The sequence below is a fragment of the Oncorhynchus tshawytscha genome, linkage group LG17, assembly GCF_018296145.1.
Source record: "Oncorhynchus tshawytscha isolate Ot180627B linkage group LG17, Otsh_v2.0, whole genome shotgun sequence".
Taxonomy (NCBI): domain Eukaryota; kingdom Metazoa; phylum Chordata; class Actinopteri; order Salmoniformes; family Salmonidae; genus Oncorhynchus; species Oncorhynchus tshawytscha.
Window position 1 is genome coordinate 20,800,336 of NC_056445.1, and position 25,867 is coordinate 20,826,202.

At 46.4% G+C, this 25,867-nt stretch overlaps 1 protein-coding gene across 1 annotated transcript; it reads right to left on the minus strand.

Annotated features, from left to right (window-relative positions):
* Positions 1-33: 33 nt before the first annotated feature.
* LOC112217057 (lysine-specific demethylase 7B) lies at positions 34-25,289 on the minus strand. The gene is made up of 16 exons (XM_024377305.2): positions 25,124-25,289; positions 12,649-12,734; positions 11,629-11,746; positions 11,227-11,387; positions 9,357-9,498; positions 8,842-9,028; positions 8,017-8,179; positions 5,738-5,932; positions 5,540-5,631; positions 5,175-5,261; positions 4,671-4,913; positions 4,135-4,420; positions 3,812-3,906; positions 3,541-3,692; positions 2,846-3,225; positions 34-2,712 (listed from the first exon to the last, which is right to left on the minus strand). The coding sequence occupies exons 1-16, from the start codon at positions 25,219-25,221 to the stop codon at positions 2,624-2,626; spliced, it is 2,574 nt and encodes an 857-aa protein (XP_024233073.2). The 5' UTR covers positions 25,222-25,289; the 3' UTR covers positions 34-2,623.
* Between the last annotated feature and the right edge of the window lie 578 nt (positions 25,290-25,867).

Below are 25,867 nucleotides of genomic sequence, written 5' to 3' on the forward strand. Positions count from 1 at the left end.
TTTCCTGTAAAAAACAACAGCAATTTAACAGAATCAGTTCATTTTTATATTTACAGGTCATTTTTGAAATGCTGAAACATATTCAATGCATCAAGTAAGTGTCACAGTAAGCCAGTGTTTGTATGGTTCAAATCATGATAAATCAAACCATCTGAAGGACTAATGCACAGAGAAGAAACATGACCATTGATAGAACAAATGCAAATAGATTTGCACGTAAGAGTTTACGGTAAATACTATACAATGAAAGAGAACTGCTGCTAATAACAAACCCTGCCTGCAGGCTAGTTCTTGTGCTTATTACTACACAGACGAGTGGTGAGGACTTCAACATGCAATAAGAGTTCAAAGGTGAACGTGTAGAGTTCATGGAAATGTCTGGCAATAGGATCAAACACTGTATTCCATGGAAGGGAAGACATGAAAGTGTGATATTTGTGTCATTAGGTAAAATCTCATTATGGGCTAAGCGATAGACCACAATTATGCCAAGGTCAGGTGCACTGCAAGTTGAACTCATAGCACAGCTTTCAATTCAGATACTGTTCAAAGGGTGCTATTAAAAAGTTACTTGGTGACTGAGTAAGTCTGGATGTCATTCAGTGAAATACTCTAGACAAGAGCGAGGGTGTTTAAGGATATTGGGACAAGCTGTGTTTTTTTTTTGGGGGGGGTCTGCTCTATCAGAAGGTAGATGCTGGAAGATTGGATTTCTTGGATATTGAGTTACATATTGAAATTGATACAATGGAGTTAAACATTTTTAGTAGCTAGGCAGAGCTAGAGTATCATCTCCAAATAGAGATGACCATGTTGATTTCTTCAACTTGGTCAATTCCAATGCACAACTGCTTAGTTAGAGAAAGAAGTGGAAGAGTCTGGTTGGAAGAACTTGCCATACAGTGTACATGATGTAGCTGGTGATTAAGGTAATCACCAGCTACATATCTGTGGTCATAGCTGTGGTCATGTCTGTGGTATCATTCCCTGAGAGTGAAGAACTACAAATCCAAATCAAATCACACACCTTACTTCAGCACCATATCATAGACCCCCCCCAAAAAAAAAACACCCTATTTAAATTGTTCAAAATGTATTTTTCGTTAGACAACGTCAACTAGGCTATAGGTGTAGCAACCTTTTGGAGTCACAATATGACCCATTCTCTTAACACAGAACCCCACTAACCCCTGGAAACAGAGGAAACCAGAAGAGACCGTTTCAAATCAAGTTAAGAAAGTCCACTTGGACAGAAGTGGAGAAAAAAAAGATTGAGTTAGAAATTCTTACTGACCTGCACAATATCATAACCACATGAAGTCTAAAATGTCCACATATACAATAAGCATAAGAGAGAGAAAGAAAAGAAAAAACCTCGAGAGAGAGAATTCCCAGAATAGCCGAGGTTTAGGGCCAAAATATAATAAAATCAATATTCACCTCTTTCAATTAATAAATACATAACTCAGAATCCATAAAGAAATAACCCATTAAAATCAAGTAACAACTTGAAATAAATTAAGCAAGATATTATACAAGTTGTTTTTCAACCAAGTAAACAACCTACACTATAAAACATTTCTTATTGAGGCAGCACTCACTCTCTGTGTTAGTCTCCTTTGACCATCAGAGAGGGAGGCAAAATCATCAATTCTATATCGAGGAGTATGGCTTTCATATGATCGATCAAAGTATTAAAACGTGAAATTCAAAGAGAGAGACTTATAATGAACTAATGCAGACAGGTTCAAATGTAATTGTTTTAGACCTGATGGGATTTTACCTTCCCAAAAAACAGTGCAATGATAAATTAGGCAATTGTCTTTAAATAGATGAATGACACAATGTGGCAGGGAAGACTAACCAAGAGTGCTGCCTCTCAAAACTTCTCTCTTCTCTACTCAACGTCATTATTGCTGGTGTGATTGAGATAAGGGGAGTTGGGAGCATGGAGGACGTACAAACATTAAGCACCATTTAGAAAAATTAGATGAGCACTTTTTTTTCTCAGGGACAAAAAGGACCCTGCTAGAGAGCCCAGACACAGAGCCAGGTGGGTCAATGCCAGTCTGTATATCCAAACTTCCATCTTGTCCTGGGTCTCATCCAGTTCATAGTGCTGCAGATATTCAAGGAAGGCAGCGCTGGGAGATGCAGATGGTGGGACATCACGCAGCCTGCATTGGCTTACGCGCGTCATTAACATTGGCTGAAGATTTGTCTTCAATGTTGCGATGTACTGTAGACCTCATTCCTACCTCATCCGGACATCAAACATTTCCCCATGGCACGTTGATGCCCACTGGAACTCTTAAGTTTCCCTGAAGTTGAGTAATCAACATGCTTTTCCCCTTCTTCTCCATTATGTTTTAGAGTGCTTGCAGTGAAGCTGTGCGCTTGATTGGTAGCTTGCTCATGTGAATCCAATACCCTGTGGTCCTAAGCATGCACAGTAAGCCTGTTCGTTTGTGTGTCTGACAACAACAAGTCTCTCAGATGGGCCCTTTCCCCAGGCAGTGATTTCTCCAGGACAAAAAGGTGTCGACTAAATGTACAGAATAATCTGGATGTGAGGACAGGGGTCTGTTCCCCTCCTTTAGCTTTGCCTGTGGCCCTCAGAACTCTATACAAAGACGCCATTGTGTCGGTTCATCTTCAGAATCTTCCCCAGTCTCTGCTTGGCCGTGGCCATTCCTTTCTTGGGCCGCTTGCCTGAAAAACAAAACCCAAAATGAATGGCTGACGTGCTGAATAAAGAGAGAGTTGTGTCACAGTAGCATCTAATCCCTGAGAACATCAACTAATTACTAGACAAATGGAGAGAATCAAATAGTTGGTTGCGTACCTTTCGTGGCCTGGTTGCTGATGGGAGGGGAGTTGGAGGCATGTCTTTTGGAGGGGTGGAGAGGGGGAGACATTGAGGGATCACAGTACTGGTAGTTGTCGGCCTCTGGGCTGGCATCGTGGCTCAGGGCCCCAAGGGAGAGGGGCCCCTGATTGTCCCAGGCCTCGCTGCTGCTGTTGCCCTGGCTGTCCATGGGGCTCTTGTCCCCCGCCACACGACGCTGGTGCTGCTCTCGGCGCTCCGGCGAGCCTCGGCTCGGGCTGGACCACCACGGCTCCTGGGAAGTGGCGACCTCGTCTGGCTTGGAGGGGCACAGCAGGCCAGCCATGGACAGCATGCCTTGAATGGCCTCCTCTGTGCTGGGTGAAGTAGGACGTTCTCTGCAGGGACACAGAGAAGAGACACACTCAGTCATTTACAGCCCACTGCCAGACTCCACAAAAGCCAACTGTGCTCATCTTTACCAGTCAAAAGGGAAGTTATGAATATAATCATTGTATGCATAATATTGGCACATGCTTCTGTTTCAAATCCAATTCCATCGTCATGATTACTAAACCGATGGCGTGAACTTCTAGACACTTCTACAAGATATTATCCCTTAATAAATAACTCAATTGCTAAAATATGTTTGTGATTCCAATAACAGGAGCTGTGTTTTAGCTCACCCACGCACAACAGGTCAGACCACCCACCTTTTGAGTGGCTTGTGTTTGTGCCGGAGGTTCAGGTCTGTCTGGTCAAGCTCTATGGTGTGCCCTGCGGCCCTCTGGGATGAGCCCCTCTCCTCATCATCATCATCATCACTCTGGGAGCTTCCTGAATCTTCCTCAGAAGAGGTGTTTTGCTGCAGAGAGGGAGAGAGACAAGAAACTGGTTAAGGGATGATACACAACAGACAGTTTTAAGTGCTATGTTCTCACTGACAAAACCACAGTGGGGGTAGACCATTTTAATATCAGGTACCTGTGTGTTGGAATCACTGTCCGAGTCCATGTCCGACACGTCGGAGTGTCCTGAGGCTTCTTCCCTGAGTTCAGTCTTAACCCTCTCAATACCCCCTGAGAAGGCAAACAGACATCATTAACCACAGATAATGGTAGGAACCATTCCCTCTCCGTGTCCAGGTCAACAGGTTACTAGACCTAGTCTGTGTCAACAACATGACCCTTTAGAAAGCATGGTGTGTCTGGGACAATGAGGTCAATAAACTGACAAAGTTAAGTCAGATTATAAATCATACCATGTACTATATATATCTCGTGAACTGCTTCAGCATCATGACTTACTGAGGTGGCCTGGTTTCTCCTCTCCTCCCATAGTGCTGTGCTGCTGTTCCTGGTCTGACTCAGTCTTCATCTCCTCTCTGCTCTTCAGCTGGCCCACGGACGACCTCTCACTCCCCGCCTTCACTGGGCTGCTAGCCGTGCTACTACCTGGTCTCCTCGCGTCTCGGATGATCCGTCCGTTGTGCAGCGTGAGACGCAGGTGTGTGTCTGGGTTCTCAGCAGCAGCGGCAGAGGCGGTGGACACCATGTTGAACTTCCCATGCACCGGGGGACAGAAGGTAGGGTCCTGTGGTAGAGACAGAGTTATATGACTCATTCAACACAGGTATCAGACGTTTCTATTGAATTGTCTGACTCTTTATAACATGGGAACAGTATTGCTTTCAGTAGGAGTAATGCACGGAAAATACTAATGTGGTTTATTGACTGATCTAATGATTATTTCCAATAATAACAAGGCATTTAAATGTGACATATGCCAGAGAGTGTGTGACATTCTAGTTTTACGTTGTGAGAGTTTGACATGTTCCTCTCACCTCCTCCAGAGGGCCCACTTCCAGCCTCCTGAGCACCTCTCTGGTGTGCAGCTCCAGGATCTCCAGGTTAGAGGGAACCTTAGGGCCCTGCTCCTGCTGCTCCCGGAGCCTCCGGGCTGCCCGCCGTGCCTGACGGGCCGGGCACACCCTCTCCAGCGTGGAGCGCGTGGCCGGACACTGGCCTCCACCGCTTCCATGAGATTTCACTGGCTTGTTGGTGCCACCACTGCTGGCCTGGTCTTCCTGTTGGAACACACATGACAACATTAGAGGAGGGAGGGGTTTGAACACAACCTCAATATTTAAATCTAATCTACGTCTATAAACAAGGAAGTCGCAAGAGAATGATTGCCAGTTACAAATAAGGCGCAACAAATCCATCACATCAGTAACAGATTAATTAGAAGCACTTCTCATACAGCCCCTCAGATCGAGTGCTCTTCCACCTACACAAAGGTGATGCTCCTCAGGCCCTTCCCCCTGTGACCCCAGCCCAGCCCTTACCTCCAGGTAGCGGATTTCCTTGGTCAGCTCTTTAATGAGACGGTTGGGCCTGATATGGTCCGGGACCTCACTGGTGGGCTCCGTAACCTGCAGTCACAATGTTCCACACACACAATTAGGGTGGAGTTGAACAAAGAGGCTCTGTTTCCACCACTGGCACAGTGTCATCAGATCCAGGGGAAACCACTATGACCCCCACCCCCTTTCCATCAGAGCTCAGCTGGGAGATAAACCAATCAGTCTAGATATTCATCAGCCAACATTGTAGAGTCAGGTGCAAAATAGAGAAGGTGAAGCCAGGACCTTCACCCATAGATACAATGGAAAAATAACACAAATATTCCATTTCATTCGGTGCCCCTCACCTCTCTCTTCAGCCAGGTTTTCAGTGGACTGATTAAAGATTTCACTCCCTCCACTAGGTAGGTCTGGGGCGGGCAGTTGTCTTCTCGCAACTCTGAGAAAGAGAACAAAGGCGTTATATTTGTTATGATGCTTGTGAAATAAAATAAAAATACTACAATATATTTATTGGGTTAGGTGGATTTTACAGCTTCAGTCACCTTTCAGGGTCTCCAGCAGGTTCTTGGCCACATACCAGCAGATAGCCTCAAAGTAGGGAAACTTGAAGAGGTCTGGAGTCTTCAGACGACGCTCCATCTCGTAACACCTGAGCTGCATGCCAATGTTGAGGTTGTGGAGGAAGTTGCCTCCGAACGCCATGCAATCCTGAGAGGTGAGGACGGCATGGATCCATCCTGCAGAGGGCAGCACACACAAACACAGTCAATGTTTGACTCACTGACTGTGGTAATACAAGGACACTGGCCAGGTGTTGTATTTGTCAAATCGGTAGCCAAGCATCGATCATCATGTCACCAGAATAAGACCCTCGATATTCATTGGGAAAAAAGCATCAAGTTCATCACCTTGCACTTTCACCACCTTGAGAAGGTCATCATAACTTATTTCATCTGTACCCTAATAAACTGCATGCTTTCATAAGAGTAGTGGGAGGACCACACAACATATCGCGTGATTCCAAGTTTACTTCGATATGATGGTTATTATATCAATATTTTTGCATAAAAAGGCAGTTCTATCACATTATTCATTTTATCGACACAAAAAGATCCCACCTTGTCCAGCGTATTTTGTTTTGACAACAATTGGAAGGTTTACAGGCAAATGTTTCCATCGGTTCTGTCGTCACATTCCCTCTCCGACATCTACTTTACTGGCATAAAAAGGTTGGATGTAAACCTGGTATGTGACACACAAACACCAACCTGATAAAAACTGACACACACACTGTTGGCACACAAACTGACCTGACAACACAAACATACAGGGTCATATCAGGCCTGCCTGACCTGGTCAAGATAAAGCAGTGCTCTTTATACCTCCGGAGAGAACAGAAAGCAGAGACGGCGGTGACGCAGCACTGATACTGCAGGCACTGACGCGGTTACGGGGTTACCGCGGTTGAGCGGCCAAGTATGTTGTGCTCTACCCCCTCCTCAGATCTCTATCCCACCTCTCCACACCCCCTTAACCCCCTGGAGAAAACACAGCTGCAGTCCTTAACCTTTACTCAAGGTATACAACTTTGGGAGCATTTTAAAACATGTGTGAGTTCTCTTGTTCCTATGGGAGTATTGACACAGAAATGTATGGATACCCTGAACTTGTGAACAGTCTGTTGAGTTGCACACGATTGCTGTTCTGAACCGATTGCATATCCTGTATAGTTTTACATCGTCCTCAGGTGATCTCCACGGGCAAAAAAACATGGAACCCTGTGATCTACAAATGAAATACGACCCCCCCATCAGGTAAGCTTATGGAAGGATCCTTGTGGTGACAACGGAGATGGTGAGATGGGGTTAAATCACTAAAGGACATGAGTGAAACCCCTCTAAAAGCCATCTGGAGTTAATGAGGAGAACAAGGAGCATGTGTTAACCATGAGGTTCTGCTTACTGCGGTCACCCGTTCACGGCTCTCTAGACGTGTTACGTCATCAAGACATGGGGTGGAATGTGAGAGGTGAATTACAAGTCACATGCTATAGCAGAGGCTTGGCTGGGGATATAGTAGGCCCAAGAGCTTCTAATATGGTCGCTTTCACGACATTACTGGTGCTGTTGTTCCATTAGGGAACTTCCTATTGTGTTACGACAATATAGACGGGTGTGTCTAGTGTCCAGGCTGTTGCTGAGCAAAGATTTCTTTTCCAAATTCTCTTGGCAATGACATGTCAGTGTTTAAAAAAAGGGAGTCAGTTTCCAGGCAGGCACCCTGGGAAACTAGACTGTTTTGTTTCTGTCTACTTTGAGGATATAGACAGGTTTCTCTACGGAGGGGCAGACAAGACTACCAGATAGTCTATTTATACATCACGAAAAGCAGGCGTGTGAGGTATTTAAGGACACCGTGGAAAAGGTCTTTTAAGGACACTGTCTAATTCCAGAGGGGTTTCTGTGTCACACACTCACAGGGCCAGTCTACATTGTCAGTGGTAACCCCCTCTTCATCTACACTATGGTTCCATTAATACAAGCCTAATGTAAGCTGTTTAGCTCTTCTCAGGAAAACTAAATACATGGCATGTTACAAGAGAAAGCAAATAAAGACCAAATGCTTGCACACAAACACTCTGCAGTGGAGGCTGCTGAGGGGAGGACTGCTAATAATAATGGCTGGAATGGAGCAAATAGGATGGTATCAAACACCTGGTTTCCATGTAGTTGATACCATTCCACCTATTCCGCTCCAGCCATTACCACGAGCCCTTCCTCCCCAATTAAAAGGTACCACCTTCCTCCTGTGACACACACACCTGTGGGGATGAGCAGCGTGGTTCCTTGCTGCACGACACACTTGTAGCACTTGTCCACCTTGTCCCCGAAGAACACCTCACTCTGGTTGGGGGAGGAGCTCCACGCCTCGTATAGTGCAAGGTTGGCCTGGGTCGGCTTGATCATGTAGAATATCTTCTCACCCTGGAAACACAGAGAGAGTAGAGGGAGTTAACGAGAGTTCATTAAAAAAATAAAGCATTGTAACCCAAGAGACATCACAATGTGACTAGAAAATGAGGAGCACTCAGATGCCTGCAAAGATGTTTCATTTCAGAGACACACAGATGTGTTTGACTTTCTACCAGGGGATTTTTTTCTTCCATTTATGGTGCATTTCCCAGCCCTGTTTTTCACAAGCTGAGCTGCACATTGCTTCTATAGCGAAGGAGAGTGCTTGCCTGCCAGCCTGGTGATGTCACCATGAACACAAAGCACAGTTTGTGATTAGCAGTGGTTGGTTACTTTGTTGCCGTTGGAGGGATCATTTATTACCACGGCGGGGACAGAATTCCCCCTGGAGCTTGCCAATGACAAAATGTACTGCTGAGGTGAACTTCCGCCAGGGTACCAATCAGCCTAGATTGCTCTAAATAGCTCCCCCATGTACAAACATACTTGATTAAATGTCAGCGCGCATTACAAGTGGTGAGAGGAATGCCAAAGAGCGAGCCAGGCCAGCGATTTATCACCAAATAATGTTGTGGACACAGTTGATTTTATTGACTTGCCAAACTGCACTCAGCTCACTGCTAGGATTTGATAGCCTAGTGTCCATGTAGGACATGTAACTAACACCCACTCACCCAGAGAACGTGGTACCATACAGAGGTGCCGCCGAAGTCTATGTGGAAGTCAGTGTAGCTGTTCTTAACCCCCATGAGGCAGTACTTCTGGACAAAGGGCTTGGGGAAGAAGGAGTCATCTGGCCAGTAGTTCTCCACCCAGGACATGTTCTGAGCTACGTCAGGTACCACCACCTGATCTGCCATCCTGGGGGAGAGAGAGAGTGAGCGGTAAGAGAGGTATGGCTACTTAAGAGGGTCAAATCACAGTAAGTGCTGAAATGTACTAAATAATGAGATCATTGATAATAAGTAGTTTGATCACTTTTGTCATGAGCTGTACATAATGTATTGTTGAATGTTTGTGTTCATTCCTGTTTTTCTCTTGTGAATCATGAAGAACTTGACAGCAGTCTGTGGATGCTCTTGTTTTCTGTTTGCATGTCTTGTAAATAGCATTCATTTAAAATGTATCCATTTGAATGGAGAGAGAGTCTTAAATGGATTATTAGAAGTAGGACTAAATTACAGCTTACCTGGTATCAGAGAACTCCAGGCTGATAACGTTGAGCACCTTGGGCCGATGAGGATTGTAGTAATACTTGATAAACTCTTTCAGCTTCATCTTGCTGTCTGCTTGCCTGGCCACGTCGATGACGTCAATGACTTTGTCACCGCCTGTGGACGACAAGAGAATGATGACCAAGCCGTCATATAGTTGAGCAGACAGCAAAACGGGGTATCAGTCTGCCCATGGAATCATCATAATTTTGTGTCTACAGTTGCACCATTCAGCCAGATATACTACATCTGGTTAAGAGAAAGGATCATTCCTACTGAAGTGACAGACAACAGGGATAGACATTTTAAATGGGAGTCAGTGGGCAAGGGGATCTGAACTCTGAAGCTCTTTGGCATTTCCATGTCTCTTTACAACTCCTAAGGGAGAGACTGGCACAGCCAATACACCATAGGAGTGGATGGAGTGGGGGGCGGGGGGTGAGGGCCATACAATCTGTCCAGTCCATATGAGTCCCAGAGGTGGAGACTGGGGAAGGGGCCACTGTCTTTAATGGGTGTGAGGGTAAAAACCCACCAGCACTCACACACACAGCTGGGAGGCAGTGAATCAAACGACACAGTGAAAGCCGGGGAGAGAGAGGGCCCGGAAACGGGGGCCTGTCGGCAGTGTGGGGACAGGACAGCTGGTGCTTGTGTGATCCTCCCACCACCAACCCACACACCCCTAATATTCCCCAACCCCCTACCCTACACATCACACACGGCGGGTCCAGCTGGACAGCGTCTGATGACAGTGAACAGCTGGAGTTAGGGTAGCTAGCCAAACAGAGAGAGCAGAACAGAGAGTGTTCAGTCTACCAGCCAACAAGCCCAAAACAGACCATAGTAAATACTCCACACTACACCTGTATATTGGCTGGTAGCACATGGTCAAACTATTCCTGTGTTTTAAGCAATGCACCGATTCCTGGCATTCACTCCAGCTAGACCCTGTATAGTGCTTCCAGACACCAACCTTTCACATGATATTTAGACTGAAAACTTCACCTACCCCCAACGAGGAGGAACAACATTAAGTACTGGGAGGTGACAAATGCCAGGAGGTTTATCCTAAGCTGGCCGACCATAGTCTAGGCTTGGGTAACCCCAGGAGACAGCAGGTTCCAGGCCTGTCCCCCATTGTGTCCCAACTGTAAGGAGGTAGGTAACCTGATCCTGCTTGTGTTCTGTCTCCACCCAGTCACAACAACTTCCCATCAGAGCAGCTTAATGCTCAACGGAGCCTGGCAGAGGGTGGAATATGATAAAACACAAGCGGCGTTGGGTTGCGTTGGGCATCCAGTCGGTCCAGATAGCTGTGGGTTAGTAATGGGCTTGTAATAGGAGTCTTGTGGTACCAGACATTTCTATTCTATAGAGAGCAGAGGTGGTCCTGTTGGGGGCTGAGGAAGACCTGCCCTCCCCTCCTGTAGGGCTTATTCAGCCATTGGGAGATGATTGATAAAGGGGCTAAATACTCTCTGAACCTGGCAACACTCTGAACCTGGCACTTGTTTGTTTGACGGACAGATGGCGTCCGCTCAACGTTAGGCGCTCATTATCTGACAGGGAATGCATTCATTTCAAAGCAATAGGTGTAGGTAACATATGTCCTATCAAATGGGCATCCTGTACAATAGATAGGCAGTGGATGGGTTGGTGATCAGTCTTAGCTGTGCTACATGCTAAATGTAGCACAGCTACATTTACTACCCCACTTATTTACTTAGACTCTGAGGATGTTTGCAAATAGACAGAGAAAATATAGCCCAGGGTGCTTGAGCATGCCCTGCCACACACACACAAACAGTACACACACACAGGACACACTCTCTATGTCCTTACCGACAACTTGCTCCACATCTTTGACAGAAAAGGATGGTTGAGGCAGCCTGAGTCCCAGTCCCTCTATGTTGGACACAGCGATGGGGTACTGCCAGCCGTGGCTTTCCAGGTACCTCTGGGTCACCTGCTCCCCAGGCATCCACTGCAGGATCTCATCCCCACTGCAACACACACAGAGACAATGGTTAATGGCTAATTCCTGTTGATATGTTCAACTCTATGTAAATACCCAATGAGAGAAATTAAGAACATAATACATGTTAAGTATTGTGACTAAAACAAAGATCACAGTCTTGTTCATAGAAACACGACTGCTGAGGAAACGTGCGTTTTCTGTGCAGGTGTGAGAGTGGGTCTAGCTTGGCATCAGAGTCCTTGGTGGTAGGTGTTCTGGGCTCCTACCTGGTAAAGGTCCTGTTCTGGAGCTCCTTGACAAACACAGAGGTGCCAGCCTGCACTGGCTTGGTGCCATCGTCCTGCTCGGTGTAGTCATGCCTGTGCCAGTTGTTGCGCTTTTTCACTGCAAGAGGAGAAACGCAGAACATCAGACTCACACAAAGCCACAGCCTTCACTGGCCATGAAAACGATCACTATAGCCAGTGACAGACCTGAGACAAATTATTACTGTATTCAATTTTCTTCCCTTAAACCAACGGAGGCTTGTGAATTATGGATAATAGTAATTAGTCTTGATAATATATTTTCCCCGTTCCTCCCCTAGCAGAGGCCAAGCTGAGGGCTAGGACCACTTTAAGTCGAAGGATTACAGCCCCATTCAATTAGCCTGTTAATGTCTGGCCCCAGGCTCTGAGGTCAGGCTCCTAAATCAGACTGGAGACTGACGCTCTCCTGGGGACAGTCCATCAGCCATGGAGGGGGAGAAAGTGGGAGGGATGGAGAAAGGTACGGAGAGTGAACAGGCACGGGGGATGGAATAAATAGAGAGAGAGCGACTGAGGAAGAGAAGACAGAGAAAAGAGATGGAGAGAGAGAGCGACTGAGGAAGAGAAGACAGAGAAAAGAGATGGAGAGAGAGAGCGACTGAGGAAGAGAAGACAGAGAAAAGAGATGGAGAGAGAGAGCGACTGAGGAAGAGAAGACAGAGAAAAGAGATGGAGAGAGAGAGTGACTGAGGAAGAGAAGACAGAAAAGAGATGGAGAGAGAGAGTGACTGAGGAAGAGAAGACAGAGAAAAGAGATGGAGAGAGAGAGTGACTGAGGAAGAGAAGACAGAAAAGAGATGGAGAGAGAGAGAGCGACTGAGGAAGAGAAGACAGAGAAAAGAGATGGAGAGAGAGAGCGACTGAGGAAGAGAAGACAGAGAAAAGAGATGGAGAGAGAGAGCGACTGAGGAAGAGAAGACAGAGAAAAGACAGAACGGACAGACAAAGAGACACACAAAAACAGACTGGAATACTGACTCAAGGAGGGTCCGTGTTGGGGTTCACAGTTAGGACAGTGGTAAACGTCAATGTCCACCGCATGGTGCTCCTCCACCTGGACACAGCTGTGGGGAGACAGGAGACATCACTGTCAGTATAAAGAGACAGACAGGACCATGATAGCCTGGTCCCAATATGTGGTATCACATTGACCATAGCGGTTGGCAAGTCAGTACAAACAAATCTGGGACCAGGCTAGCGCCATGGTGTTTCCAATAAATCAACAGGAGGACAGGAGACTGTTCTCTCCAGGATCATAACACCAGAAAAGATGTTGTGGAAACAGGCTCTCTCTCACTGATATCCCCATCCATGGTTCCAGGGCCCATGCTCTGGACAGCTTGAGGGATTGTGAGAGGGTGTTGTACACAAGGGAGTCAGTCCACTGCTTGAAATAATTGACTTTGGGAAGTTAAAGCCTTTGGGAAAAGGGGTCACATACAAGTTTCTCTCACTGGGTCATCCTTTGGGACAGACTTGAGACTTACGAGAGACAGAAAAGATATCATGGTTTTTCTAAACTGACAGCCTGTTCTGACAGTCTGTGTGGCTGTGGATAGTGATTTATAGGAGGAGCAGAGAGAGGCAATAGAGAGGTTGAGGTAAACACAGATCCAGAAACACTACAGAGTGGTGATGTATAGGAGGAGCAGGGAGAGGTTGAGGTAAACACAGAGCCAGACTACAGAGTGGTGATGTATAGGAGGAGCAGGGAGAGGTTGAGGTAAACACAGTGCCAGACTACAGAGTGGTGATGTATAGGAGGAGCAGGGAGAGGTTGAGGTAAACACAGTGCCAGACTACAGAGTGGTGATGTATAGGAGGAGCAGGGAGAGGTTGAGGTAAACACAGAGCCAGACTACAGAGTGGTGATGTATAGGAGGAGCAGGGAGAGGTTGAGGTAAACACAGATCCAGAAACACTACAGAGTGGTGATGTATAGGAGGAGCAGGGAGAGGTTGAGGTAAACACAGATCCAGAAACACTACAGAGTGGTGATGTATTGGAGGAGCAGGGAGAGGTTGAGGTAAACACAGAGCCAGAAACACTACAGAGTGGTGATGTATAGGAGGAGCAGGGAGAGGTTGAGGTAAACACAGAGCCAGACTACAGAGTGGTGATGTATTGGAGGAGCAGGGAGAGGTTGAGGTAAACACAGAGCCAGAAACACTACAGAGTGGTGATGTATTGGAGGAGCAGGGAGAGGTTGAGGTAAACACAGATCCAGAAACACTACAGAGTGGTGATGTATAGGAGGAGCAGGGAGAGGTTGAGGTAAACACAGATCCAGAAACACTACAGAGTGGTGATGTATTGGAGGAGCAGGGAGAGGTTGAGGTAAACACAGAGCCAGACTACAGAGTGGTGATGTATAGGAGGAGCAGGGAGAGGTTGAGGTAAACACAGAGCCAGACTACAGAGTGGTGATGTATTGGAGGAGCAGGGAGAGGTTGAGGTAAACACAGATCCAGAAACACTACAGAGTGGTGATGTATAGGAGGAGCAGGGAGAGGTTGAGGTAAACACAGATCCAGAAACACTACAGAGTGGTGATGTATTGGAGGAGCAGGGAGAGGTTGAGGTAAACACAGATCCAGACTACAGAGTGGTGATGTATAGGAGGAGCAGGGAGAGGTTGAGGTAAACACAGTGCCAGACTACAGAGTGGTGATGTATTGGAGGAGCAGGGAGAGGTTGAGGTAAACACAGAGCCAGACTACAGAGTGGTGATGTATATGAGGAGCAGGGAGAGGTTGAGGTAAACACAGTGCCAGACTACAGAGTGGTGTTGTATATGAGGAGCAGGGAGAGGTTAAGGTAAACACAGATCCAGAAACACTACAGAGTGGTGATGTATAGGAGGAGCAGGGAGAGGTTGAGGTAAACACAGATCCAGAAACACTACAGAGTGGTGATGTATAGGAGGAGCAGGGAGAGGTTGAGGTAAACACAGAGCCAGACTACAGAGTGGTGATGTATAGGAGGAGCAGGGAGAGGTTGAGGTAAACACAGTGCCAGACTACAGAGTGGTGATGTATAGGAGGAGCAGGGAGAGGTTGAGGTAAAACACAGATCCAGAAACACTAAACACAGATCCAGTGGTGATGTATTGGAGGAGCAGGGAGAGGTTGAGGTAAACACAGATCCAGAAACACTACAGAGTGGTGATGTATAGGAGGAGCAGGGAGAGGTTGAGGTAAACACAGAGCCAGACTACAGAGTGGTGATGTATAGGAGGAGCAGGGAGAGGTTGAGGTAAACACAGTGCCAGACTACAGAGTGGTGATGTATTGGAGGAGCAGGAGAGAGGGTTACAGAGTGGTGGTATAAACAGGGACAGAGGTAAACACAGAGCCAGACTACAGAGTGGTGATGTATAGGAGGAGCAGGGAGAGGTTGAGGTAAACACAGATCCAGACTACAGAGTGGTGATGTATAGGAGGAGCAGGGAGAGGTTGAGGTAAACACAGATCCAGAAACACTACTACAGAGTGGTGATGTATAGGAGGAGCAGGGAGAGGTTGAGGTAAACACAGTGCCAGACTACAGAGTGGTGATGTATAGGAGGAGCAGGGAGAGGTTGAGGTAAACACAGATCCAGAAACACTACAGAGTGGTGATGTATTGGAGGAGCAGGGAGAGGTTGAGGTAAACACAGATCCAGAAACACTACAGAGTGGTGATGTATAGGAGGAGCAGGGAGAGGTTGAGGTAAACACAGAGCCAGACTACAGAGTGGTGATGTATAGGAGGAGCAGGGAGAGGTTGAGGTAAACACAGTGCCAGACTACAGAGTGGTGATGTATTGGAGGAGCAGGGAGAGGTTGAGGTAAACACAGTGCCAGACTACAGAGTGGTGATGTATAGGAGGAGCAGGGAGAGGTTGAGGTAAACACAGAGCCAGACTACAGAGTGGTGATGTATTGGAGGAGCAGGGAGAGGTTGAGGTAAACACAGATCCAGAAACACTACAGAGTGGTGATGTATTGGAGGAGCAGGGAGAGGTTGAGGTAAACACAGAGCCAGACTACAGAGTGGTGATGTATAGGAGGAGCAGGGAGAGGTTGAGGTAAACACAGAGCCAGACTACAGAGTGGTGATGTATAGGAGGAGCAGGGAGAGGTTGAGGTAAACACAGATCCAGAAACACTACAGAGTGGTGATGTATTGGAGGAGCAGGGAGAGGTTGAGGTAAACACAGCCAGCCAGACTACAGAGTGGTGATGTGATAGGAGGAGCAGGGAGAGGTTGAGGTAAACACAGTGCCAGACTACAGAGTGGTGATGTGATAGGAGGAGCAGGGAGAGGCCAGACTACAGAGTGGTGATGTACTAGGAGAGGAGCAGGGAGAGGTTTAGGTAAACACAGTGCCAGACTACAGAGTGGTGATGTATAGGAGGAGCAGGGAGAGGTTGAGGTAAACACAGTGCCAGACTACAGAGTGGTGATGTATAGGAGGAGCAGGGAGAGGTTGAGGTAAACACAGATCCAGAAACACTACAGAGTGGTGATGTATTGGAGGAGCAGGAGAGGTTGAGGTAAACACAGAGCCAGAAACACTACAGAGTGGTGATGTATTGGAGGAGCAGGGAGAGGTTGAGGTAAACACAGAGCCAGACTACAGAGTGGTGATGTATAGGAGGAGCAGGGAGAGGTTGAGGTAAACACAGTGCCAGACTACAGAGTGGTGATGTATTGGAGGAGCAGGGAGAGGTTGAGGTAAACACAGATCCAGAAACACTACAGAGTGGTGATGTATTGGAGGAGCAGGGAGAGGTTGAGGTAAACACAGTCCAGAAACAAAGTGGTGATGTATTGGAGGAGCAGTAAACACAGAGCCAGACTACAGAGTGGTGATGTATAGGAGGATCAGGGAGAGGTTGAGGTAAACACAGAGCCAGAAACACTACAGAGCGGTGATGTATAGGAGGAGCAGGGAGAGGTTGAGGTAAACACAGAGCCAGACTACAGAGTAGTGTATGTGGGAGACGACCTTTTGGTCCCTCATTTTTTAAAGGAGGTACGAAGTCAAGCAACCTTGAAGTTGGGAGGCGATCGGTTTCATTTGTCTGGAAGACAGGGGTGTTAGGGCAAGGAATTAGTTAGTTAGGGCAAGGAGTTTTTCCCTAGGCCCTAACAATAACCTCTAGACCATTCTGGGCCAGATCTTTCCTATTGGCTATTTACAGACTGGGAATCACAACCATGCGTTTGTCTCAGTATCTCACTGAACTGCGACAGTGTTGACGTCACTCAAACCCCTGACCGCCCCACATCAGCCAGACCACAGGCAGCAACACACACAATCCTCTTGTGCATACCAATGCTTTGTTCCATAAGAGAACGCTGAATAACACACAGAATCCTGTGAATAGGCTTTGAGTGTTTCCATTTTGCGTGGGATGCCCACCGATGCATGGACAAGGGGAGAAAAACGGCAGGCAACATTTTTGTGTCACTGGGGTATGGGAGGAATCTAAGACAGCACTTTAAAGAGCTTCTTCTCAAGTAAACAAAAAGATAGCCGATTTAAGCTAAACTTTAGTTTCAGCTGACAAGAGCATAAAGAGAAATGTGGACTAATATATTTTGCTGTTCTGACATGGAAGATTACATAGCAGAAAACACAAAGTTCCTATTTCTTCATAGCGACAATCTGTTTCATTGTGAAAATACAAACAAACAGAGTTTCCCTAGTAGCTAGTTTAAGAGGCTTGAGAGTTCATAAAGATGGCAACAACTTAGCGAATCTCAAGCAATTCCACCTTCTTCCTGCTCTGCAGTCTTCCTCTCATTCAAATCTCCCTGCTCTGTGACTGGTCTTCAGTGGGTACATTTAAATGAGTTTGGAGGTCCTGCTCTCTGAAGTTGGGAGTGACAAACAGTGAAATTCCTTTCAGTGTGAAAACAGAAAACACTGGGGGACTTGCTTAGGGCGGTAAATGACAGCCATTAAAGTTCCAGCTCCCTCCCTCAGGGTCCTGGAGTTAGCCTGGGGGCTAGGTGCTGTGTGAGGACGTAGTAAAGGTTTCAATAGCAGATAATGATACTATTTTCACAGAGGGCCTGTCTAGGAGTGGACACAGTTCTCACCAGCCACCATCAGCGTTGATCAGAGTGGAAATTGTAAAGGGAATCAAAGGCCAGCAGGAAGCAGCGTCACACCTGAACTTTCTCTAGTGGTGCATTGCTGCTGGTTGAGTCTCCTTAGCAATGGTGTTGTTGTTCAGCAGCTCACACTCTCACTAACTGCAGAGCCAGCCTGAAGCCGTAACAGGTTGGGACTGGGAGTAATAACAGAGGTAAGCAAGAGAACCTTGCCTGATTTTAGGTAGGAATAAGACTTTTTAAAAATGTATTATACATTTTTTTGGGGTACTTTTATACCCCTTTTTCTCCCTAATTTTGTGGTATCCAATTGGTAGTTACAGTCTTGTACCATCGCTGCAACTCCCGTACGGACTCGGGAGAGGTGAAGGTCGAGAGCCAAACACAACCCTGCCAAGCCGCACTACTTCTAGACACACTGCTCGCTTAACCCGGAAGCCAGTCGCACCAATGTGTCGGAGGAAACACCGTCCAACTGGTGACAGTGTCAGCGTGCATGTTCCCGGCCAGCCACAGGAGTCGCTAGAGCGCGATGGGACAAGGACTAGCGGGCCCGGCCAAACCCTCCCCTAACCTGGACAATTGTGCGCCGTCTCATGGGTCTCAGTACGGGGCCGGCTACAACACAGCCCGGGATTGAACCCGGATCTAGCACTGCCTTAGACCGCTGCAACACTCGGTAGGCCGCTAAGAGTTTTTCCTGGTCAAGTAAAGTCATTGGAAAAAACTCAGGGCCCCATTTATAGAAGATCCAATGCTATAAACACCTTCAGTGTCCCAACCCTACAGAGTGACCTCAACAGTCCACCTCCACTCACTTCCTACGTCAGCAGCCAAGACAGAGTACAATGCAGCAGTGGGCTGGAATCTGGTCTCCTGAGTTTGCTCAGTGGCCTTGCTGGGGAGACTAGAATGAGTCACAGTGCCAATTATGTCACCCCGGGCCTGACATGAATTCTCCTGCCTCTCTGTCAGGGTGGGACATGCTAGAGCGAGCGCGACAGAGTGAGCGTGTGGCTGAGGGATTGAGGCGAGCCAAGTTGACCTCCAACACCTCCTCCCCTGCCTGGTCATCATGTGTAACACCAGCGCAGCGCGGGCCGGCACGGGGGGGGAAGCAGGGCACTGTGCCACCAGACTGATGCTGTTTCTTCCCTTGCGCAATCATGACGGGTTGGGTGAGTCACTTGGAAACTGGAGGGCTGGGGAGTGTTGATGATGATGATGATGATGCAACTTGTGAAGCTAGTTATCCTTGACTCCTCGAACTCAAATCAATCTCACTCTTTAAAAACTACTGAGGCTGCCCCATCGAAGACAACAAAACTATAAATCTGGCTCATTTAAGAGCTGTGTGGAAGACAAAACTTTGGTATTTAGTGTATAGTAATAAATCAAGTGACATCAGCCCTGGGGGAAATAAAGCCCAATATGGGTCTGTGTTGGTCTGTCACGGTCTCACCACTCTCCCAGAAACAATGCCAGCCCCCTGCCAATGGTGAGCAGACACCAGCATAGCAGTATGAGGTCAAACCAAAGAGAAAGATTGAGGACTCATCTTTTTATCTGTGCCATTAAAGCATCTGTAACAGCGTGGGCATCACCAGAGGCTATTTTCTTCTTCATTGGCTGATTGCTCCCAACTCATAGGAATCCATACCCAGTTGACTGCTTTAAAATTGTGGAAGCCCTCAATGGCAAAGTCCATGCTAAAATGGGTTATATCATGATGAGTTCTCCATCCATCTCTATGGGTCAAACATCCTGTCCTGAATCAGGAGAGCTGTCAACTCTCCTACCGCCATCAGCTCCTATCCCTCTACATCCTCTGTTGTGGAGCTGCCCGCCTTCCTGTGTGACTGGGGTTATTCATTAGTCTATGTACTGTGAGGGGTTCATTGTGTCTCAATGATCAACCGAGACACACAAAGGGTTGTAGGCGGGCTCAGCCATTACGTTAAGCACTTAATAACCCCCTGCATAGGGCTCCAACCCGCCTACATTAGAGAACTGGCAGATAGCGAATGGGGGAGAGGATGGGAGATGGGGAGGGCAGTTAAACACACCTTCATTTAGACCCAAAGGGTACCTGACTCCTGCCTTTCCAAAGACTAAATGGGCATAAAATTTGAACCCTCACGGAGAAAGGGAAAGGATACCCATCATATCAATGGGGTACAATGCACTGATGAAGGGCCTTTGTACACAACAACCTCTCTCCACCATTAACCCACATCACTAAGCTTCTACAGACAGCTTAGGGTAGAAGGACTTCTCTGTTGGCAGCTGGAAAACAAAAGAGGATTGCTGCTTTGTTGTTTATGGGGCATAGCAGTCCCCCGGGGAGGGAGTGGAACAACTTCATTGTTTATGGTGCAGGTTGCATTGCCTTGAGGTTCTCATGTTGAACTGAGTAGTTTCTTCTAAGGCGGTGGGGGACTGGGTTTGTGTCTTCTCACACATGCTCTCAACATAGGCCTACGTCTTTTAGTGAGCCTCATACACATGGGCCATACACAGTCTTTGCCTCTCCCACTAGATCTGTCAACACATGATTACACTGCCTGACAAACTGGATTGGTCCTTAGTGCAGCAGAGCTTACTCTAATATTCAAGCATGATACAGTTGAAGTCAGAAGATTACATACACCTTAGCCAAATACGTTTAAACTCAGTTTTTCACAATTCCTGACATTTAATCCTAGTAAAAATTCCCTGTCTTAGGTCAGTTAGGATCACCATTTTATTTTAAGAATGTGAAATGTCAGAATAATAGTACAGAGAATGATTTATTTCAGCTTTTATTTCTTTCATCACATTCCCAGAAGTTAACATACACTCAATTAGTATTTGGTAGCATTGCCTTTAAATTGTTTCCACAAGCTTCCCACAATAAGTTGGGTGAATTTTGGCCCATTCCTCCTGACAGAGCTGGTGTAACTGAGTCAGGTTTGTAGGTCTCCTTGCTCACACATGCTTTTTCAGTTCTGCCCACACATTTTCTATGGGATTGAGGTCAGGGCTTTGTGATGGCCACTCCAATACCTTGGTCATTATGGCCTCTTTGCTTGACATGGGGAAATCAAAAGAAATCAGCCAAGACCTCATAAAAAAATTAGAGACCTCCACAAGTGTGGTTCATCCTTGGGAGCAATTTCCAAATGCCTGAACGTACCACGTTCCTCTATACAAACAATAGTATGAAAGTATAAACACCATGGGACCACGCAGCCGCCATACCGCTCAGGAAGGAGACACGTTCTGTCTCCTAGAGATGAACGTACTTTGGTGCGAAAAGTGCAAATCAATCCCAGAACAACTACTAAAGACCTTGTGAAGATGCTGGAGGAAACAGGTACAAAAGTATCTATATCCACAGTAAAAACGAGTCCTATATCGCCATAACCTGAAAGTTCCCTCAGCAAGGAAGAAGCCACTGCTCCAAAACCACCATAAAAAAGAGACTACAGTTTGCAACTGCACATGGAGGCAAAGATCGTACTTTTTGGAGAAATGTCCTCTGGTCTGATGAAACAAAAATATGAACAAAAAACTGATGAAAAACTGATGAACAAAAAACTGTTTGGCCATAATGTCCATCGTTACGTTTGGAGGAAAAAGGGGGAGGTTTGCAAGCCACAGAACACCATCCCAACCGTGAAGCACGGGGGTGGCAGCATCATGTTGTGGGGGTGCTTTGCTGCAGGACGGACTGGTGCACTTCACAAAATAGATGGCATCATGAGGGAGGAAAATTATGTGGATACATTGAAGCAACATGTCAAGACATCAGTCAGGAAGTTAAAGCTTGGTTGAAAATGGGTCTTCCGCCTCCCGGGTGGCGCAGTGGTCTAGGGCACTGCATCACAGTGCTAGCTGTGCCACCAGAGACTCTGGGTTCGCGCCCAGGCTCTGTAGCAGCCTGCCGCGACCGGGAGGTCCGTGGGGCGACGCACAATTGGCCTAGCATCGTCCGAGTTAGGGAGGGTTTGGCCAGGTGCACAGGGTTTCCTCCAACACATTGGTGCGGCTGGCTTCCGGGTTGGATGTGTGTTGGAGGACGCATGACTTTCAACCTTCGTCTCTCCCGAGCACGTACGGGAGTTGTTGCGATGAGACAAGATAGTAACTACTAACAATTGGATACCACGAAATTGGGGAGAAAAAGGGGTAAAATTCAAAAAAAATAAATAAAAAGAATGAAAATGGGTCTTCCAAATGGACAATGACCCCAAGCAGACTTCCAAAGTTGTGGCAAAATGGCACAAAGTCACGGTATTGGAGAGGCCATCACAAAGCCCTGACCTCAATCGTGGAAAATGTGTGGACAGAACTGAAAAATCATGTGCGAGCAAGGAGGCCTACAAACCTGACTCAGTTACACCAGCTCTGTCAGGAGGAATGGGCCAAAATTCACCCACCTTATTGTGGGAAGCTTTACCCAAAACATTTGACCAAAGTTAAACAAGCAATGCTACCAAATACTAACTAAAGTGTAATGTAAACTTCTGACCCACTTGGAATGTGATAAAATAATAAAAGCTGAAATAAATAATTCTCTCTACTATTTTTCTGACATTTCACATTCTTAAAATAAAGTGGTGATCCTAACTGACCTAAAACAGGGATTTTTTACTTGGATTATATGTCAGGAATTGTGAAAAACGAGTTTAAATGTATTTGGCTAAGGTGTATGTAAACTTCCGACTTCAACTGTTCATCCAGTTACACCTCCAATAGGCTAAGTTACATAATTTGAGTCAATCAGAAGCTTCTAAAACCATGACATAATTTTCTGGAATTTTCCAAGCTGTTTAAAGACACAGTCAACTTAGTGTATGTAAACTTCTGACCCACTGGAATTGTGATACAGTGAATTATAAGTGAAATAATCTGTCTAAACAATTGTTGGAAAAATGACTTGCACAAAGTAGATGTCCTAACCGACTTTCCAAAACTATAGTTTGTTAACAGGACATTTGTGGAGTGGTTGAAAAACAAGTTTTAAATGACTCCAACCTAAGTGTATGTAAACTTCCCACTTCAACTGTATGTAGGCAAAGTAGATGTCATCATCATTAGCGGACCAACTAATATCCTGTGACTCTAAACGACTGGAAATCAATACATGATGCTGTTGACCTCCTAATCAGCATTGATCAATCTGAGAGTAATGTCATTAGCATACCCCAGAGACAAAGACCCCACAGAGTCCCACTAATGAATGTAAACACGACACTAACCATCATCTGAGGTCTGAGTCACACACACTAAAAACACACGCTCTCCCACAAATTCAAATTCTCTCACAACATTGAGGAGGAGGACAGGGGGAGAGCATCCATCTCTCTTCAGTCTTTTCCTGAGAGTGGCTGAGAGTGTAGGGCATAATGATGGATGGCACATTGAAGTTGCCTCTGTGGAGCTACCATCAATCATTCCCCTGTGTCCCATCCAGTCTCTGCTGTCTCACCACTACCACACACTCTACCAGAACCAGACATGAACTGGGAGTCACACCCACGTAGCCTGGAGAGAGACGCAGGTCTATGGGCTGCAACGTGAGCCACTGACGCCATACAGGGTTTGTTGTCGTTCGTAATGCAATGTCTCAGCAGAGTGCCATCTCCATAGTCTCAGCAGAAGCATCCGCAGCACAGGCCTGCTCAGTGGATGTGAGGCTCTTTTACTGCACAGGCCCTATGCACATGCCTGTAGTGTACAGTGTGTTAGGCCATTAGGAAACTATCAGGGCATTCTTTCTGTCTTCTGCACCCTACCTGGTCCATAGTCTACACCTTATATACAACACAGAGCACTCTGGTAGGCTCCTCTGCCTAGTTCCGTTTGGGAGCCGTAAACCATACTTGTGTATACGAGTATCCAGGGTTCAGTCACTGGTGAGAGAAAGCAGATTCCTTCCCAGCCAGGCAGCTAGTCACAACCCCGGCTCACACTTGTGGAAGTATGGTGGCGTGCCGACAAGCGGGCACCAGGATTCTGGTGCAGGCATGGCAGCTTCTCTGCTTTCCACTACGTTTGCATACCATTCACAGCCAGAGGCATGCCACTTCCTTCTGGCGAGCCTGATGGGAAAGATTGGTAGAGAACCCCCTGGTTTTGGAGCAGAGCAGTGTGTACATGTGTTATTAGTCAATGGGGAAGCTCCAAAGTTTGTTCCTCTTCTTTTGGCACATGACACAGACTGAGTTCCCTGGCTCAGGCATCCCATCATTCTGGGCGTTGCGTTCTTGGCAGTCTACAGAGTGTAGTTACGCAATAGCTTTGTAATATCCACACAAGCCAAACTGTTATTGTATTCATATTAGTTGTCTTTATTTTTCTCCTCAATACTCCTTTCTTCCACTAGGGGTATAACACATGTGCCTATTTTCGGTGAGAGGGGGGATTTAAATACCCAACCTCGAGCTGTCAATCAAAAGCTCAAAAACAATCATATTTTCTCATCTTAGGTTTTTGGCCACTAAATAGTTAGGGATAAAAATAAACAAGGTGAAATGAGGACACTCACTCAAATAGTAGGATTTGTGTAGTTTACCCCTAAAAATGTTGATCATGCAAGAGGTCACTTGGCTAGTGGAGTTCACTTGGCTAGTGAAGTGATGCCACCAAGAATGTGCCAGAGATTGATGTTATATTTCAATCGAATTCACAAAAGCGCGTGGCCTAAATTCCCAACTAGGAAAGTCTATTAGGGTCAGGTCAGGTTGTCACATGAACGAACATAGTCTGATTAATCAGGCTGTAATACACAATTATTGTATATTAGAGGCTGATTAAGCAGACTAGCATTAACCCAACTCAGTAGTAAAGGATGACAAGCTGGATTAAAATCAGAACCCACGCCTTTAATCAATAACCAGGCAACTTTGTTCTCAACTCAATTGGATAGGCTAAGCCTATAGGCTTCTTTCAACAGACCAAATGTTTAAAGGGCTGGCTTTGATCACCGTGATTGACAGCTCGTCACACACAAGCTTAGCTGGCAAGCTAACAGTAGCAAACTAGTAACGTTAGGCTAATTTCTTTTGACAAACTGCTTTCGGCTAAGATAACATTTAAACCTCCAACACACACGATTAATAGCCCAATAAGTAGAGTAAAATACTAACTCCCAATATGTATAATAAAAATAAAAACACACTGGCTCGGTTTACTATTTTGTAAAGTTTAGCTAGCTCGAGGTGCCAATAGTATGAGAGACCCGGTTACACACAAATAGCAGTCACAACTGCAAGACAATCCTCGCTTACTCCCAAGCACCTGCTGTTCGTTTATTCGGTTAAATCGATTGCATGTGTCAAGGAAGGTGTAATCTCCATACCTGCCATGAAACCAGTCGTTACAGAGGTCGCATTCGATCATGAACCGGCTCACATCATAAGACTGCCGGCAGACACAGTACAGCGGGGCCGCCGCCATCTTCCTACTGTCCCCAAACAACGCAGGAATAAAGTGGGGCGGGGATTTGGTTGGGTACGCGGAAAGAGTCGAGGGGAAACCCGATCATATGCGAAAGAAAGCATGGGCAAGCCTATCTCTGACGTCAATTTACAAATTATTTATTTCCATCTAGTTACTCAGTGTAATAGCAAATACCTATACTTATAACATTGTGAATGATGTAAATAGTTGTTTTTTGTTTAACTCGACAGTGATCGTTGACCTATAAACAACACTGATATGATGCAAACTGACACAACTTGGTCAAAGTGCCCAAGGCTGCACTCAGCAGGAAAAGCACTGCCATTGGTTTGGACTCATATGGCCTGGTTCAGAATACAGGAAGCGTGATCAACACAACAAAAAGCTCTCCCTGCCTGGTATTTCTCTCCGAGCGTTTGTGACGTGCTTTACGTGCTGTGTGCGTAGGGAATAGCAATAGGACTGCCGACCCGTTTGATCTGTGTGAGCTGACAGTGCCCATCCCCCCCCATAAACCCATCTGTGCAGCTCTGCATAGTCAAGTAGGCTTAATGCATGCAAGGCATGCGGCACCGTGACTGCACCTATGGAAACATGCAGTTATTTGCTGATTTTGGCATGTGCCTGATACTGTATTTATACT

Bases quoted from the DNA above. Each gene is read 5' to 3' on its own strand.
- LOC112217057 (XM_024377305.2), bottom strand. From the start codon at position 25,221: ATGGCGGCGGCCCCGCTGTACTGTGTCTGCCGGCAGTCTTATGATGTG. The intron at 11,388-11,628 runs GTAGGAGCCCAG...TGTGTGTTGCAG, and splicing joins CAGAACAGGACCTTTACCAG to TGGGGATGAGATCCTGCAGT. The intron at 8,180-8,841 runs GTGAGTGGGTGT...CTGTGTTTCCAG, and splicing joins TATGGTACCACGTTCTCTGG to GGTGAGAAGATATTCTACAT.